This window comes from Chlorocebus sabaeus, chromosome 20, assembly GCF_047675955.1.
Source record: "Chlorocebus sabaeus isolate Y175 chromosome 20, mChlSab1.0.hap1, whole genome shotgun sequence".
Lineage (NCBI taxonomy): Eukaryota > Metazoa > Chordata > Mammalia > Primates > Cercopithecidae > Chlorocebus > Chlorocebus sabaeus.
In genome coordinates this window covers 103,339,960-103,356,844 of record NC_132923.1, presented here as the reverse complement: position 1 = coordinate 103,356,844, position 16,885 = coordinate 103,339,960, and the positions used below count along the sequence as shown (strand labels likewise).

The 16,885-nt window shown below is 42.4% G+C and overlaps 1 protein-coding gene across 7 annotated transcripts in view; it reads right to left on the bottom strand.

The window, feature by feature from the left end:
- Nucleotides 1-16,885, bottom strand: part of CSMD2 (CUB and Sushi multiple domains 2) — a 654,890-nt gene that overhangs the window by 225,146 nt on the left and 412,859 nt on the right. For all 7 annotated transcript variants that reach the window (XM_037996751.2, XM_007979489.3, XM_073007520.1 and 4 more), the window contains 2 exons: nt 4,893-5,219; nt 856-1,050 (listed from right to left, as the gene is read on the bottom strand). In XM_037996751.2, the coding sequence (XP_037852679.2) occupies nt 856-1,050; nt 4,893-5,219 (522 nt within the window). The remainder of the gene's footprint in view (nt 1-855; nt 1,051-4,892; nt 5,220-16,885) is intronic.

Genomic DNA, 16,885 nt, shown 5'->3' with positions numbered 1-16,885 from the left:
CTTGGACACTGTCAGTTTCCCCAAGGGGCCCTTGGGATACTCACTATTCATCCATTATTCACAAATATTTATTAAGTACCTATTCTGTGCCAGCCACCATGGTTGGTACACAATGCTTGGCACACAAATTTGCCTGGTGCACAAATGCTCGGTACACCATGCTTGGTACATAAATTTAACCTGACTCCTGCCTCAAGAAGCTTTATCTGTATTTTAAATGTTTGTAGTTTAGTGGAACAGATGGCTGGTCTTGCAAATTGAGTCAAAAACTGTCTTGTGTGGCGAGGCAGGACTGAGAGCTGCCATCATAAGCCGTGTGCTTGCTGTAAGCTGTGTTTCTTCTGGCTGGTTGGCCCTGAGTCTCCTGGAGATTGACCACGAGGATATCAAGTCAGCATTTAACAGGGCACAAAGGCCGAGACTGGGAGACATCCCAGGGAATTGGGGAAAATTAACATGTGGAGAAGGGAAGAGTGGTAGGCACCTTGAAAGACCCGAAAACTCGCAGCACTGCCAATGCTACTTCGGGCTGCTGGAGCTCTCCTGGGCAGAAGCTGGAAACAGGGCTCTTAATGGCCGTGATATTGAGAGAGTTCTCATTTGAAAGAAGAGGTGCTTTTGATGCCTGACGTCTAGAGCTCTTTCTCTAATCTCTGTTTATAATTTAAATTCCTGTGCACAGTGTCCTTATGAAGCCCCTGTTATTCCATCATGAGGGTGAGAGAGTGGCCCTCAGTCCCAGGAGAAGAGCAAGGACAAATACAGAAAGGAACCACCATGGCCTGGACTTCTTGCTCCCCCTCCCCAGCCTCTCTGACTGACAACAGCTGCTGCCCCCAGCCTGCAGGCACATACCTTCACACCGCAGCACAGCGCTGTTCCAGACCACACTGCCCTCCTTCAGGACACAGGTGATGGTCTCTGAGCCCTGAGTCCCAAGGAAGCCTTCATCACAGAGGAAGGAGATGGAGCTGCCCAACTGGAGGCTGTCCCCAAACCGTTTGCCATTTACTGGAACGCCAGGATCCGGGCACTCATTGTGTCGGAAGGCTGTGTAGATGGAGTTCAAGGACAAGATCAGACACTGCTGGAGTAGAGAAGAATCCTCAAAGAAAACAAGCTTCCTTGGGATGGTAAACCCTAGAACTACACCACTTCCCCAAGAACTTGCCACACTGGAGGGAGAGCTAGACATCCTAGGACCTGGCCATCAAGCAGGTGCTCATTAAACTTGATTTCCTGCCTTCCCGAGCACCTAATCCCACCACTGCATTCTAATGGACATTTATAGATCGGGCAGTAAGCTAAGTGTTTCTGCTGTTAGCTCACTTATACCATATAATGATTCTATAAAGTGGATCTTGTTACCCTACTTTACAAATGAAGAAACTGAGGCTCAGTGTGGTTAATGAGCTGATCTGTCTCCTCAATGTCAAATCCATTCCACGTTTCCCTAACTTCAGACAGTTATGGGATCATTTCTGCCTGAGGTGAGCCAGACTCTCAATCCTGTGATGCTAATAGACTCTAAGCATCATAAAGGAGGTGCCCTAGAATTAACCCTGTCTGAAGCTATTTCCTTTATTTCTTTGCCTATTGACAGGGCTGCCTCTCATTGTACCCAGGCAATTGATAATGCAAAGAGTGGAGAGAGGACAGAGTCAGAACGCTGCAGATTTAATCGTGCTTTGCCTCTTATTCGTTACATGGTCCTGGACAACTTATGCAATCCTGATGAGCTTTAGTTTCCTGACTGATAATATGGAGACCATCCTTCACCTGCAGGGTCATTCTGAGATAGAAATAAAATGAAAGTTGATGTGAATATGAGAGTGGCGAGTGTTTGGTGCAGCACGTGACAGATTGTAAGTGCTAACTGAAGATGAGTTCCCTTCCTTCTTCCCTCCTCTGCATGGGAAGATACTCTTTCCTGCTCGGTCTCTACCAAGCACGTTCCCTGCCTTCCTCCAGCAGGGGTGTCACAGTTCTCTCACTAAATGTCTCTGAAGCCAGGCTCTATTTGCACCCCTATTGTTCTGAGGATGGCAACTTTCCAGTGGAGACCAGGATGTAAGGCTGCGTGGGTATAGGCCACTTGAAAAAAAATTTCTAGGCCTCTGAAATTCCCTAGTGAGAGAAACACTTGCACATTCAGAAACAGCAGTGACCCTGGAGACTGTTGGATCTTGCTAGAGGCAAGAGGCCTGCAAACCTGACCCTTCCCATTGCAGATGGAGTCTCTGATGTGGAAATGACTGTGATGATCCCATGCAGGCCTTCAGCTGAGTGCCCAATACTCTTCCATTTGAACGCCTAGGTCAGCCCAGACTTGAGTCTCCCAACCTTTCTTCGTTGAAAACTATGACCATGGAGTCACCCTGACATTTGGAAATATGGTGTGGGAAAAAAAAGTGATGCCTGGGGCCTAGAAGTCCAGGCATTTTTCTTTCAAACCCATCAGTCATACACACGCAGGCATAGATACACACACCCACATATGAACACACACATGCATGTACACACACACACACACGCAAATGCACAAAGCAGGAATATGGAGCTATTTCCAACATCTGGGAGCAAAAGCTCTGAGTCAAGGACCCACTTCTCCCTGTGTTCCTTTCCAGACCTCAGTTTTCTGGCATGTGAAAGGGGTAGATCTTGCTTTATGGAGCTTTTGTTGTGAGGCTTCCAGTGATGACTGTTGAGTGCTCAGCACCAGGTTCAGCCCATAGTAGGCACTCAATAAATGGCAGCTACTGTCATCGTTGTTCATTATGTTCCATGTGAAAGAAGAATTAGTCTTGTTCTCAGGAGTTCTAGGGGTCTTACGTTGACCTGAAATCTAGAGTGCCTGCTAGCTGTGGAGAGAGCTGTCTGAGGCGGCAAGCTCCCTGACACTGGGCAAATTCAAGCTCAGCCTCAGTGATCATCAGTTGGGATGTAGGAGGAGATTAAAGTCCTGTGGGAGAGACTACACTAATTCCCTGACACTTGGCCATGGATGATTGTTTCACTGACTGCATCCAGATCGCCTCAGAAGCCTACCAAAAATGTAGATTCTGGGGCCCCATCCCTTTAGTGATTCTAATTCAGCAGGTCTACGATGCGACCCAGATTCTTAAAAATTATTTCTATCAATCCATCCAACTATCTATTTGTATAAATGCATGAAAACTATCTGATATCTGTAATAGCATCCATCAACTGTTGGTAAGGATCATTTCTGGCTGGGGGGATTTTGGGTGGTGGTTAACATCTCTCCTTTGACCTGTCCCATTTTTTGAGTATTTACATATTGGGTGTGTATCATTTTTACAATGGTAGAGAAACCTTGGAAAGAAATACGAGTAAGAGCTATCCTCAGATTAGTCTGCTGCTCTCAAGATGAAGCTCAGCCCCTGGGCCACCAGCTGCCTCCTCTCCCAAGTTCCCGCTCAGTTTCCACACCTGCTGCAAACCTAGAGTTCTCGGCCCTCACCATCCTGGATAAATGTGCTCCCCAGGATACCTCTTATCCCTGTTCTTCTCACTCCGCCAGGGCAAGAAAAAGCATTTACTCATTCATGGATCCTTCCATTCCGTAAACATTTGTTGATCCTTAGCACACACCAGGCCCTGTGCTGGGCTGAGGGATATAAAGATAAGGAATGCATACTCGCCCCTTTCTAGTATGAAGCAGCATGGTCAGTGCTAGACTAGGAAGGTTAGGAAAGACAGAACTAGGCTCTCACCCTGCTTCTTCCTGCCCACAGGGGATGAAACAGGAATCCCCTGGAGGAGACATGCCCTGAGAAGGTTCATTGTGTCCTAAAGAAGAGTGGTGAGGGGAATAGAATGGGCTTCACCTGGCTGGGGATCCCAAATGGCCCACCAGGTAGCACCTAATGTCTTCAGTCCAACTGGACTCCAGAAATAGGTGGAAAACGGAGGCAAGGCCTTTATGCCAAGGGTGGGAATGGGGGTTGGGAGATCAGTATGTGTTTGTGGGCATGGGGCACAGCTTGCACTGGGGACTTGCCCTTCACAAGCAGCCTCTGGGAAAGGATCTAGTTAATTGCTCAGATGGACCCACCTCTAGCCACACTTGACTGTCTGTCATCAGCCAAGTCCACTGGATTTATAGCTTCTTATCACCTGATAACCACTTCTTGCTATCTTTGGTGGCTTGCTATTTCTAGTCTCCAAGCTTCTGCCCCCCCGCCCCAACCCCCTCTGTTACCACGAGATACAGAAATAAAAATAATCACTGCAGAGTTTAGGCTGCTTCTAGGGAAGGGGCCCAGGATTGAAACTGGAGGTGGCAACTTTCAGATGATGGCCCTGAGAGGGGCTATGAGGAAAGTCCCTAAGAGTTGTCCCCAGTAAGTCTGGGAGCCCAACAGAAGTGTTGCTCCAAAGCTGTGATTCTGATTTGACTATGGGAATGGGAACTGGGCAAAGCAAAGTGAGCAGCCCTGCCAGGAACGCAGAGGTCAGCAGCAGGCAGGCATTCAGGGTTTTGGGAGAGCACCTCAGAGAGGGCATCAGGAACGAATGAGAATGATGGAGGCTTTCTTTCTCTTGGACTCTCCCTAGTTCTGGCTGGGTCTTGTAGGATGGGGAAGGTTGGGGCAAAAATGAGGTTCCAGGCTCCTTTTACATTATATATCACAACTATGGGAGATAAATGCCCTTCAGAGAGGGACTTCCAGAAAAGAGCACCCTGCCTGGCAGCCAGTGCTTTATGCCCTTTCTTGGTCATGCTGGGAGCTCCATGCCTGGGCATTCCCTGCAATGCTCTGGGAACTACCCCATCCACATCCCCTCCTCCCTCCAAGGGAGCACCTTCAATCATCTTCGGAGGCAGATACTCAGAGGGAGGGCCAGCTGGTGACAGAGGGAGGACTCACTGGTAAAGGTGATGTTGAAGCCCCTCTTCCCTGTGGAGTGGTCAGTCTGGAACTCGAGACGGGCCACGTGGCCACTGCTTGTGATGGAGGAGGGAAGCTGGTTTCCTGAGAAGGTGCCCAGGACAGGCGCCTCGGCGGTGGCCCCATCCTTGATGACCAGGAAATCAAACTGAGGCTCCACGTCAATGTCGTTGAAGGCCAGGTGGATGCGGCTCTCAGGCCTGGCCAGGATAAGCCAGACGCAGTGGAGGTGGTTGCCGTAGTCTTCTGGGTAGTTGGGAGACAGGACAATCCCAGATGGGCTGGTGAAGTTGAAGAAGCAGGAGACTGCAAGAGAAGAGCAGTGGAGGTCACTAAGCATCCCCAACATTCTGCCTAAGCCATTGAGGGCTGGCAGGGGGAACATCTTAGTCTAAAAAGCAATAGAAAGAAAGAGTGGCACAAGGGTTGGGCTGGACTGGCTGGGCTCTGAGCTCCAGGCGAGGAGACATGCTGGGCTCCATGCTGGACTTAGCAATGGACAGGGCCCCTTTGGCAAAAGGCAGACATGGCAGAACTGGTCTTCTCTTGGCCCCTCTCCCCTGGTCAGCACGCTCACCTAGGCAGTGTCCTTGTGCTTTGAGTCCCTTGGGTGGGACAAAGCCGTAACTCAAGCCTAAGTGCAGAGTCACAGTCCCTGACCTCTTTCAGCTGGGTTTGCAGCAGAAGGAAAGGACACTGCTTAATGACACAGCGATGCTAATTCCCCAGGCGGTAACCGGGTAGAGACAGTCCGGGACCATTTGTCTCCTTCAAACATTTTTGATGGGAAAATGATAGGTGTGCCATGGGATTCTGACAACCCCAAGATACCACACTATGCTGAAGAGATGCCAGGAGCACCATCTTTCAGAGACCAAAGCTTCTGAAGAAACTGGGGGAGGGAGGTGACAGCGTCCATTATGATCCCCATCCACGTCCTGTTCTCTCTCCCCTATTTCACCCTAAGGGTCCACCCTTCTAAAAACCCTTATTTTAAGCCATTTTCATGCCAACTACTAGCAGACCCTGGAATAAGAATAGGCAAAGAAAGTGCTATAAATGAGAAAACAAACAAATACTAACACAAAATTATAAAAGGAAATAATAAAATGGAAAAAAAATTTGCAATGCCTATGACACAGGAAAAAATATCAATATTGAATTAGAATCTTTATCTAAGAACATCACCAAGATGAGTAAAGAGAGTGCTTAGAGGATTCATATGAAAGAAAATATAATTAATATGACAACACAGTCCATTTCAATAGAAAAAAATATACAATCCAGTATTGTTGAGGCTTCATGGAATCTCATACATGCATTTACTGCCAATTGCAGAGCAAAACTGATATGATCCTTTTTGAAGGGAGTATATAAGTTCTTAACCAGAGCCACAAAACTACTCAAAGACTGACTCAGTAATCTCTAGGAATTAATTCAAAAGAAAAAGAGCAACCTAGCCAAAGATGTTTACAATGACATAATTTTATTATAGAGGAAAAATGTGAATAAACTATATGTCAGCCCAATAATGTGAGGTAAATTATAGCCTTTAATGTGATGCAGTTTGAGTGCAATCATTAAAGTGATAAATATGACCCTGTAGAAAGAATGTTAAACATAATTTTAAATAACGCAGTAGATCATAAAATTATATGCATGCTTTTGATTATAGCTATTAAATATTTGTTTATATATGGATAAAGACTGGACATGAGTCCCCAAATAAAAACTGTATCAGGGTCATAGGCATTCAAAATGAAACAACATTTAATTTTGCTGATTGCAAAAATGCTGTAGGTTCATTCTAAACATCTTTTAATATATACAAGTAAGAAGAAGGTAATTCCATATATGGATAAACATTGAAGTCCATTTATAACATTTATATAGATGTTTGGTGTTAATTAAATTGATATGTAAGTGAGTAATATTAGACTTACTAAATGTAATGATGCTAAGATGAAAAATAATAAAATCATGTTTGCCAAAGGGGGAAAAAAACATAAAACAAAAAAATTGGTGACTCCTTGTGATGAGTTTAGTCCTGATTCTCCCTGACTCTGCCCAGCTCCCCCTTTTTTTCTGCATGAAGTATTTCTTTTCCAGTCTGCAGCTGTAAAAGCCCTCGTATGCACTTCAGCAAAGTAAGCCTGGTTCCTAAGACACATTCAGTCTCATCCCTGTAATCCATGTATATTTTAAGTATAGAAAGAATTCGAGCCAAGGGGAGAGAAGGACATGAAAAAGCTTTTAGGTAATGCAAGACCTAGTTAATGGCAATTATTATTATAGATTATTGAGGGTTTACTAAGAGTAGACACCATTCTAAGCACTTTCATCAATTAATCAATGTAACTGTCACTATAACGCTACGAGGTAGGTATTGTTTTTAACCCCATTTAAAGATGAAGACACTGAGGCACACAGAGGTTAAGTAATGCAGGGCCAGTAAATGGTAGCGCCAAGGCCAAATCAATGAGCCTGATTCTAGAGACCAAGTTCTTACTAACTCCCCAGTGCTGTCTCTCAATATGATAATAATACTTCCCACTGGGCCTATGTGACTGTGGAGTCTTAGAAGGTGTTCCTCAAATCTGCTGAAGATTCATCTGTCAACTTGAAATATTACATTAGCACTGAATTGGGGGTCTCTAGGCTGGACATGGATGCCCCCACACAGCCATCTTATCTCCAGCTTTGTGGGAGTTCAGTTGGGAGCATAATGCAAATAATGAGGGATCAAAACCGAAAGGCAAAGACCTTGAAGACAGAGGGGGCAAATCACAGGGCCTGCTGAGCAAGTCCAAGGCAGATGAAGACAAAGAAAGGTGCTACAGTTTCAGAGGGAAGATGGTCAGGGGTACTGTGAGTATGTGAGCAAATAAATTTGCTGCAGAGGAGTATTTGATTAATAAGGCCTGAGCCCCTCTCCCCCTCTCCATCACTCTATCAGTGTATTATTTTTTCTCTAGAACCTTTTACCAGGATTGCCATGTTGCAAAGCTCCAGGGGCACCATTTTGGAATTTGAGCAGCTATATATGATAGCTCTGCTTATCATTCTCTAAAATTATCTTGTTTACATGTTTAGCTGTTGATGGTCAGTCCCTCCCTCTCCCCAATGCATACACAGATCTTTCATGGGAGCAGAAATCTCATCTGATTCTGCTGACTCCCTAGTGGCTCCCACAATGCCTGGCACATCGTAGATGCTCAACCAATATTTGCTGAATGAATCAATGAGTACCTAATGGTTGAAACCATTCTGGAAGAAGGTGACATGAACATGTGGGCCTCGTAACCCCATCCCACTCCAAACCTCAACCAACAGATTGACCAAAGTCTGTACAAATATTAATAGATGGATACCTGTGTCAACTCTGGAAAACAGAGAAAAATACTGTGCTGTAATCTTTCATGTATTTATCTTAGACATAGTACAGATGTGCCCCGAAATAATTTACAGTGGAAAAGGGTATGAATGAGCCAAGCTGTTAAACAGCAGAGGCAACAGAAAGCTGCTCTTAAATATCAAAGGCCTCAAAAAAGTCCTATTCACATCCACTCAAAGACGTCTCCTATCCAACCTAGAGATGAATTTAAACAACAAACTCAAGTAGGATAAAGTTGTGGTTAACAAAAAGCATAAACAAAGATTGCCAATGAGCAAATAAAGCAATATGGTGATGAATTTAAATAATTTCTGTAAACATAGTTATAAAATGAAATGCAAGTGTGACAAATATTCCTTGAAACAGAAAATATAAGACATTATTCCTGCCTAACCTCAGGGTAGAATATTCCAGATTATACTGACACAAAGAGTAAAGTTGGAGCAAGGAGATATGCTAATTTGCTCATCTTGCGAGCAATCCTGTTTTGTAGTTTCTGTAGTTAATTAGAGAAATATAGGTTGGAGCATGCTTTTAAAGATGTTAGGTGTAATTAGTAATAGAATATGAAATAGCTTATCTTCAAAATTACCAAAGGGGAAAAAGCAAAGCAGTCGGTTTAGGGAGGAAAAAAGAAATTCAAAGGAAACAACAAGGAAGCATGGGGTAGGGGGGTTGTAACATAAGATGCTTTAAAAAAGATAAAACATCATTTATGACAATAAATGTATACAGGTTAAACTCCTAGTAATATATAACTCTCTCTTTGGGACAAAACACACAGCTAAGAGAAAGTGACTCTGAATACTCGAAAGTAAAGGAATAGGCCAAGATAGCTCAAGCTTTACATTAGAAGAGTGTTATGATTTATCAATACAAGTCTCAAATATTCCTATTTAATTGGTGGACTGGGCTCAGGGCATCACCGATTTTAAAAAGTTCCCCAGGTGACCCCAAATTGCAGTCAGGGTTTGAGAACTAAAGGTGGAGGCAAATGTGAACAACAGAAAAGGAATTTTAATATTAATATCAGATCCTTGGATATTATATTACACCTGACTCTTGGATGATCCTTTTCTTATGCCAAGAGTTTTCTGGACAGCTACCAAGAGACATTTCTTATTATACCTGGAAGGAGACAGGGCTGATAAACTGACACTCTTAGAACAAGAATGTGGCCTTATAAAGCTGTCTTCCATCTCAAGAGAGTACTCAGACCTGTTACAACAAGGGCAGGAAGAGGAAGTGTGCATTGTTCTACAAAGATCTAATCTTTGTTGCTCTGGAAAATTATGTACGCATGTTGTATTGCAATATTTCTGTAAGAGAATAGGAAGAGCCCGCTTCTCAGTGTCTCAAATGAGGGATCTTAAAAAAAGTTGTAATTGGATCTCATCACCATCAATCACCCAGGTTAAAAGAGGGAGATCAGGCACCTTCCTCCTTCAGAGTAGTGACCAGGCTGTGCTCATGGATCTTGACCTTGACTAAACTTTTAAGTCAGAAGCTTCAGATTGTTGACAAATAATAAAGGTGGGAAACTTATTAACAAGTAGATGTGTAATTACTGTGCATAATATTAGGTTATTTTTAACATGAGCTTGAGTAGAAAATAAAAGGGGTTTATTGAAGACCCCTCTTTTATTGTGTTTTTCTTTTGGTGTTGTCACCAAACAAAGAGAGTTTTCAATAGTCCTGATAGAGACCTAAAATAAAAACCAAATATCATATTTAAAACATGGATAATGAGTCCATTCCGAAATAAAGATATGACAGTTATAATACTTTATTCTCAAAGCATAAAAAGAGACAAAATAAAATATACTAACCTGAAATCAAGATCAAGATAAAAAGGATCTGAAAATATTATGAGTGTGTATATTATATGAAACTGTGTAGTCTTCAAACAAGGAATGCAACCTTCTTTACAGGTGCCCATGGACTATTACAAAATTGACCTTACATTAGGCTATAAGAAAATCCCCATAAATTCTACCACAATGCAAAAACTGTTGGGCCACATTTTCTGTTCACAGTACAGATAAACTAGACATCAATAAGAAAAGAATAAGGAAAAATCCATAATCACTTTAAAATTCTTAAAACTCTTTCCAAATAAGTTCCTGAGTTCAATGAGGAAACAAAGCTGTCAATACAGACTTCTTATAATGATGATGATACTAGACCAAAGCTGTAGTAAGGAGAAAATTCATAGCTTTATTCATGATTAAACAATAAAGAAATAAAATAAGTGCAATTAGTGTTTATACTTAAAAAGTTACTAAAAGAATAACTGAACATGATTAAGAAGACATAATAAACTTAGAAAAGATGAAAACAGAAAAAAAAATTGGCTTCTGAAGAGATCATTACAAATTTCTGATTGGTCTGCTCAATAAGTAGAAATAGAAAAGATAAATGTACATAGAGATAGGAGGCTATAATAACACTAAGGTGATAATCCAACTATAAAAGAATACTAAACATAACATATGAAATACAGATAAGATGGAGAATTTCCTAGAGAAATTTGAATTACAAAAATTAGCGTGAAGGGAAAAACATGAGGAAACTGGAAAATACTTAGTGGGTAGGTAGTTTCATGGCCAGTGCTTCAAAACCGTAAACAAACTTGTAATAGCCATGCTATTTAAATTGATTTTGATATAACACTCCCATAACAATGATATGTATGATACATACACAATCATATCCACCAACACAATGACACATCTACAGTATAAAAAATCATTCATGCAAAGTGCTAGAAAATCAAATTCAGCCCTACAACAATAAGCCAACATGACCAATATAACAAAAACAACAAAACTGTACTGATAGGCAGAAAAAAATTTTTTTAATGGAGAGATAAACTATGTTCCTGGGTGAAAAATTCATATTACTAAGATGAAAAGTGTCCTAAATCATGGTACAAATTTAACACAATTCCAGGCAAGATCTTTTTTTTTCTGGAACTTAAAACCATTGTAAGATACCTCAGTTGGTAAACAGATGAAAACAGCCAAGCTCTCCTTGAGACAGATAAGGAATAATAGCATATAAGGTGCTAGTTGGCATTCTGAGAGCTTCCTGTATCTTAACTCATTCACTCTCACAGCAACCCTCTGAGATGGGTACAATTATTAACCTACTTCACAGAGACAGACACTGAGTCCAAATGTTAAATTAACCTGCACATAGTCATACAATCACTGTAGATGATAGAGCCGGGAAGATGAACCAGTCAGGCCAGTACCAGAGTCCAAGCTCTCAACCATGACACCTACTTCCTCCCAGTGGAGGAAGAGCTTGCCAACCCAGATATTAAATACTAAAACATATTATAAAGCTGTAATAATATAATTTATACCATATTGACTTCAAAAGAGAGATCAACAGAGCTGTAAAAGAAAGTCCAGAAAAGGAAATAAAAATACAAGATGAAGGGGGCTTTTCAGATTAGCAGAGAGAGGGTTGATTGATCAATGCATGATGCTAGAACAAATGGCTAGCCAGTTACTGACAAGTTTAGATCCACACTTCATTCCATGTACTAGAGAAGTCCTAGAAGAAAATATAAGGAATATTTGTACAATGTTGGAGGTAAGGAAAGACTTTATTATTATTACACTAAAATTAGAAATTGTAAGGGAAATGTTAAACTACAGAAATGGAAGGTTTTAGATTTCAAAAATCACCATAAACAAAAGCTGAATAATGAGAGACGAATGGAGAGAAAATATGTGCAAGTTACTACATTTAAATATTTACTATGCTTCATTGATAAAGAATTGGAATTTGATAGAAAGATGTACACTCAACTTAGAAATATTGGCCAAGGAAGTTAAGAGGCAACCAACAAAGAATAAATAAAGAGGTGAGAAATTGGCTAATAAAGAGGTGAGAAAACATATAATGTTATTAGAAAACAAAAACTTAAAACAACAGAGCTATTGAGTTGGCAAAACAAAAAAAGATGGCGTGGAACTTTTTGAGAGAAAAGAACAAACTGGCAGAGCAGATAGGGACCAAGCAGTCAAGAGGTAGGAGGAAACACAGGAGAGTGGTGTCATACAGACAAAGAAAGAGGGTTTTCAGAAGGAGGAAGGGCCATCTGTTTTGACAGCCTGCTGAGTGCCATGTATCATCTTGGCTGAAAATGATCCACTGGGTTTCAGCAACACGAGACTCATTGGTGAGTTTGGTAAGAGCAATTTCAGAGATGTAGTGGACTCAGAAGTCAGAATGGAGGGGGTAACAGGGTACTGGGAGGTGAGAAATGAACATAGCAAGGGTACATGGACATCCTGCTACAGAAGTTTGGGTATGAAAGAGACTTAGAGAACCTGTAAGGAGATGAGGGTGTGAAGAAAGATGCTTTTTATTTATTATTATTACTGAGACAGAGTCTCACTTTGTTGCCATGCTGGAGTGCAGTGGCACAATCTTGGCTCACTGTAACTTCTGCCTCCTGGGTTCAAGCGATTCTCCTGTCTCAGCCTCCTGAGTAGCTGGGACTACAGGTGTGTGCTACCATGCCCAGCTAATTTTTTTTTTTTTGTATTTTTAGTAGAGATGGGGTTTCACCATGTTGGCCAGGATGGTCTTGATCTTTTGACCTCGTGATCTGCCTGCCTTGGCCTCCCAAAGTGCTGGGATTACAGGCCTGAGCCACTGCGCCCAGCCAATATGTTTTTTTGTTTTTGTTTTTGTTTTTAGATGAGAGCATCCTGAGAAAATTTCAATGTTGATGGAATGCAACTTGCAGAAGGGAAGTGGCTGAAGAGTTAGCAGAAGGAGGAAGAATATGAAGCATAAGGTTCTTGAAAAGGTGAAAGGTGAGGAAGAATTTATAGCTAAATGTATTAAACAGTGGATTGCAACCCATTATTAGCTGGTCATAAATTTCATGTTAAGAAACAAAACAAACAAAAAACAACAACAAAAAATATAGTTTGGTTTTTTGTCTCCTCCAAATCTCAGGTTGAAATGTAATCCCCAATGTTCGAGGTGGGGCCTGGTGGGACTCATGGGGGCAGATCCCTCTTGAATGGCTTAGTGCCATCCCCTTGGTGATAAATGAATTTCTGTGCTGGTAGTTCACATGAAATCTGGTTTCTTAAGAGTGTGGTGCCCCCACCCTACCTTGCTCCCCCTTTCACCATATGATATACTGACTTCCTTTTGCCTTCTACCATGACTGTAAGCCTCCTGAGACCCTCACCAGGAGCTGAGCAGATGTTGGTGCCATGCCTGTACAGCCTGCAGAACCATGAGCCAAATCAAACCTCTTTTCTTTATAAGTTACCCAGCCTCAAGTATTTATAGAAATACAAGAAACGGCTAACACAGAAAATTGGTACAAGGGGTGTGGGACATTACTATAAGATACCCGATGATGTGGAAGCAGCTTTGGAACTGGGTAACAAGGATAGGTTGAAAGAGTTTGAAGGTCTCAGAAGACGACAAGAAAATGAGGGAAAGTTTGTGATTTCTTAGAGACTGTTTAAATGGTTGTCACCAAAATGCTGATAGAAATATGGACAGTGAAGACCAGGCTAACAGGTCTCAGATGGAAAGGAGAAACTTATTGGGAATTGGTGTAAAGGTCACCCTTGCTACTCTCTAGCAAATAACTTGGCTGCATTAAGTCCATATCCTAGGGCTTTTTGCAAGTTTGAACTTAAGAGTGATGACCTAGGGTATCTGATGGAAAAAATTTCTAAGCAGTGAAGCATTCAAGAATTAGCATGGCGCCGGGCACGGTGGCTCAAGCCTGTAATCCCAGCAGTTTGGGAGGCAGAGATGAGCGGATCACAAGGTCAGGAGATTGAGACCATCCTGGCTAACCCAGTGAAACCCTGTCTCTACTAAAAAAATACAAAAAACTAGCTGGGCGAGGTGGTGGGCACCTGTAGTCCCAGCTACTCAGGAGGCTGAGGCAGGAGAATGGTGTGAACCCGGGAGGCAGAGCTTGCAGTGAGCTGAGATCTGGCCACTGCACTCCAGCCTGGGTGACAGAGCGAGACTCTGTCTCAAAAAAAAAAAAAAAAAAAAAAAAAGAATTAGCATTGTTGCTTCTAACAGCCCATGATCAGACACAGGAGCAAAGGGATGACTTAAAGTTGGAACTTATATTTGGAAGAGAAGAAAAACATAAACATTTGGAAAATTTGGAGAATTTGCAGCCTGGCCCTGTGGTAAAGAAAGAATCTAAGCAGTCTGTAAAGCAACCACTTGCTAGAGAGATTAGCATTACTGAAAGGGAGCCCCGTGCTAATGTCCATGACAATGGAAAAAAGGCCTTGAAGGCATTTCAGAAATCTTTGCAGCAGCCTCTCCCATCATAGGCCCAGAGGCCCAGGAGGAAAGAATGATTTCAGATACTAGGCCTAGGGCACCGCTGTCCTGTGCAGCCTCAGAACATCAATCCCTGCATCCTGGCTGCTCCAGCTGCAACCACAGCTCAAAGGGCTCCAGATACAGCTTGGGCTGCTGCTCTGGAGAGTGTAAGCTTCCATAAGCCTTGGCAGCTTCCATGTGGTGTTAAGCCTGTGGGTGCACAGCATGCAAGCATGAAGAAGGCTTGGCAATTTCTCCATAGATTTCAGAGGATGTATGAGAAAGTCTGGGTACCCAGGCAGATGCCTGCTGCAGGGGCTAAGCCTTAAAAGAGAAATTCTACTAGGGCAGTGTGGAGTGGCAATGTGGGGTTGGAACCCCTACAAAGAGTCCCATCAGCGAAGTACCTGGTGGAGCTATGGGAAGGGGACTGACATCCTCCAGACTCCAAAATGGTACAGTCATGGCAAGCTTGCATCCTGAGCTTGGAAAAGCAGCAGGTATTCAAGTCCAACTCATGAGAGTAGCCTCAAGGACTGCACTCCGAAAAGCTACAGAGACAGAGCTGCCCAATGCCTTGGGAGCTCACTCCATGCACCAGAGTGCCCAGGATGTGGGATATGGGGTCTAGGATTATGTTGGATCTTTAAGATTTAATCTCTGCCCTGCTGGGTTTTAGAATTGTGTGGGGCCTGTTACCCCTTTCTTTTGGCCAATTTCTCCCTTTTGGAATGAGAATGTTTGCCAAATGTCTGTACACCATTGTATCCAGGAAGTAAACAACTTGCTTTTGATCTCACCAGCTTATAGGTGGAAGGAATTCATCTTCAGATGAGACTTTAGACTTAGGACTTCTGGGTTAATGCTGGAATAAGTTAAGACTTTGGGGGACTATTGGGAAGGGATAATTGTATTTTACAATGTGAAAAGGACATGAGATTTGGGGAGCCAGGGGGAGAATGATATGGTTTGGATATTTGTCCCCTCTGAATAGCACATTGAAATGTAATCCTCAGTGTTGGACATGGGGCCTGGTGGGAGGTATTTAGATAAAGGGGTTAGATTCTTCATGAGTGGCTTAGCATCATCCAGTTGGTTATAAGTGAATCCTCGCTCTGGTAGTTCATGCAAGATCTGGTTGTTTAAAAGAATGCGGTACCTACCACCCACCCCTCCCCCATCTTGCTCCCACTCTTTCCATGTGATACATTGGCTCTCCTTTGCCTTCTGCCATAATTGTAAGCTTCCTGAGGCCCTCATCAGGAGTTGAGCAGATCTTGGTGCCATGCCTGTACAACCTGCAGAACTGTGAGCCAAATTCAACCTCTTTTCTTTATAAATTACCTAGCCTCAGGAATTTCTTTATAACAATGCAAGAATGGGCTAATAAAGGAAGAGAATAGGAAATATCTGAGTTCAATGTAGGTTGTTAAGGTAAGTACTGTTTGTGAAATGTATGTTTCAATTATGTGCAAGTGCATACAAAGTCACAAGGTAAAAATACATTTCTCACTGTTCTGTTAAAAGTTTTTAAAGGTTCCTTATCTAAAGCATAAATGGAGTTATGCTAAAAATTTAAAGGGGAATTGTTTTTTGATGGGAGAAAGGATTGATCATCTATTATAAAAGGTGGGAAGAATAGAGAAAGGGTGAGGATGGGTGTTGGTCTATAGGCTTGGCGTCTTTAGTATTTGAAAATTGAGAGTGTTGCCTGTGAGGTGGAGTAAAGTGAAGAGAAGGGGCTGTTCATAGATTCGAGGAGGGTAGTGAATGTTTGGGGTAGTTTCCATGGAGAAATGGAGAAGAGAATGACTTGAGAAACACAGATGGATTGCCAGGCACTATTGTAAGCCTGACTAAGATTGGTGTTCATGAATTTATAGCAGTGCCAATTTGCCTGGCTGGGCAATTTTCTCCAGCAATGCTCACCCAAGCAGAAGTGGCCCAATCGGATTGTTCTTGCTTCAGTGTATGTATCTAGATCTGTAAACTGAGGCAGCTCTACTGATGAAGCTATTGTTGAGCTGGAAACAAAGGCTTCACAAACCCAACCTTAAATTTCTTTCACCTCTTTCTGCTCAGAAGCTCCGTGTATGTAAAGTTGTGTCTCAGTCATCTTAATGTCATATCTGGAGCTTGGTGAAAGTTATCATTTAACTGTGTTAGTTCCAAAGACACTGTGTGAGTTTCTCAAGGTCACCTGCATCAGGGCGAAGCTAGTTACTGGGTAGGGCTT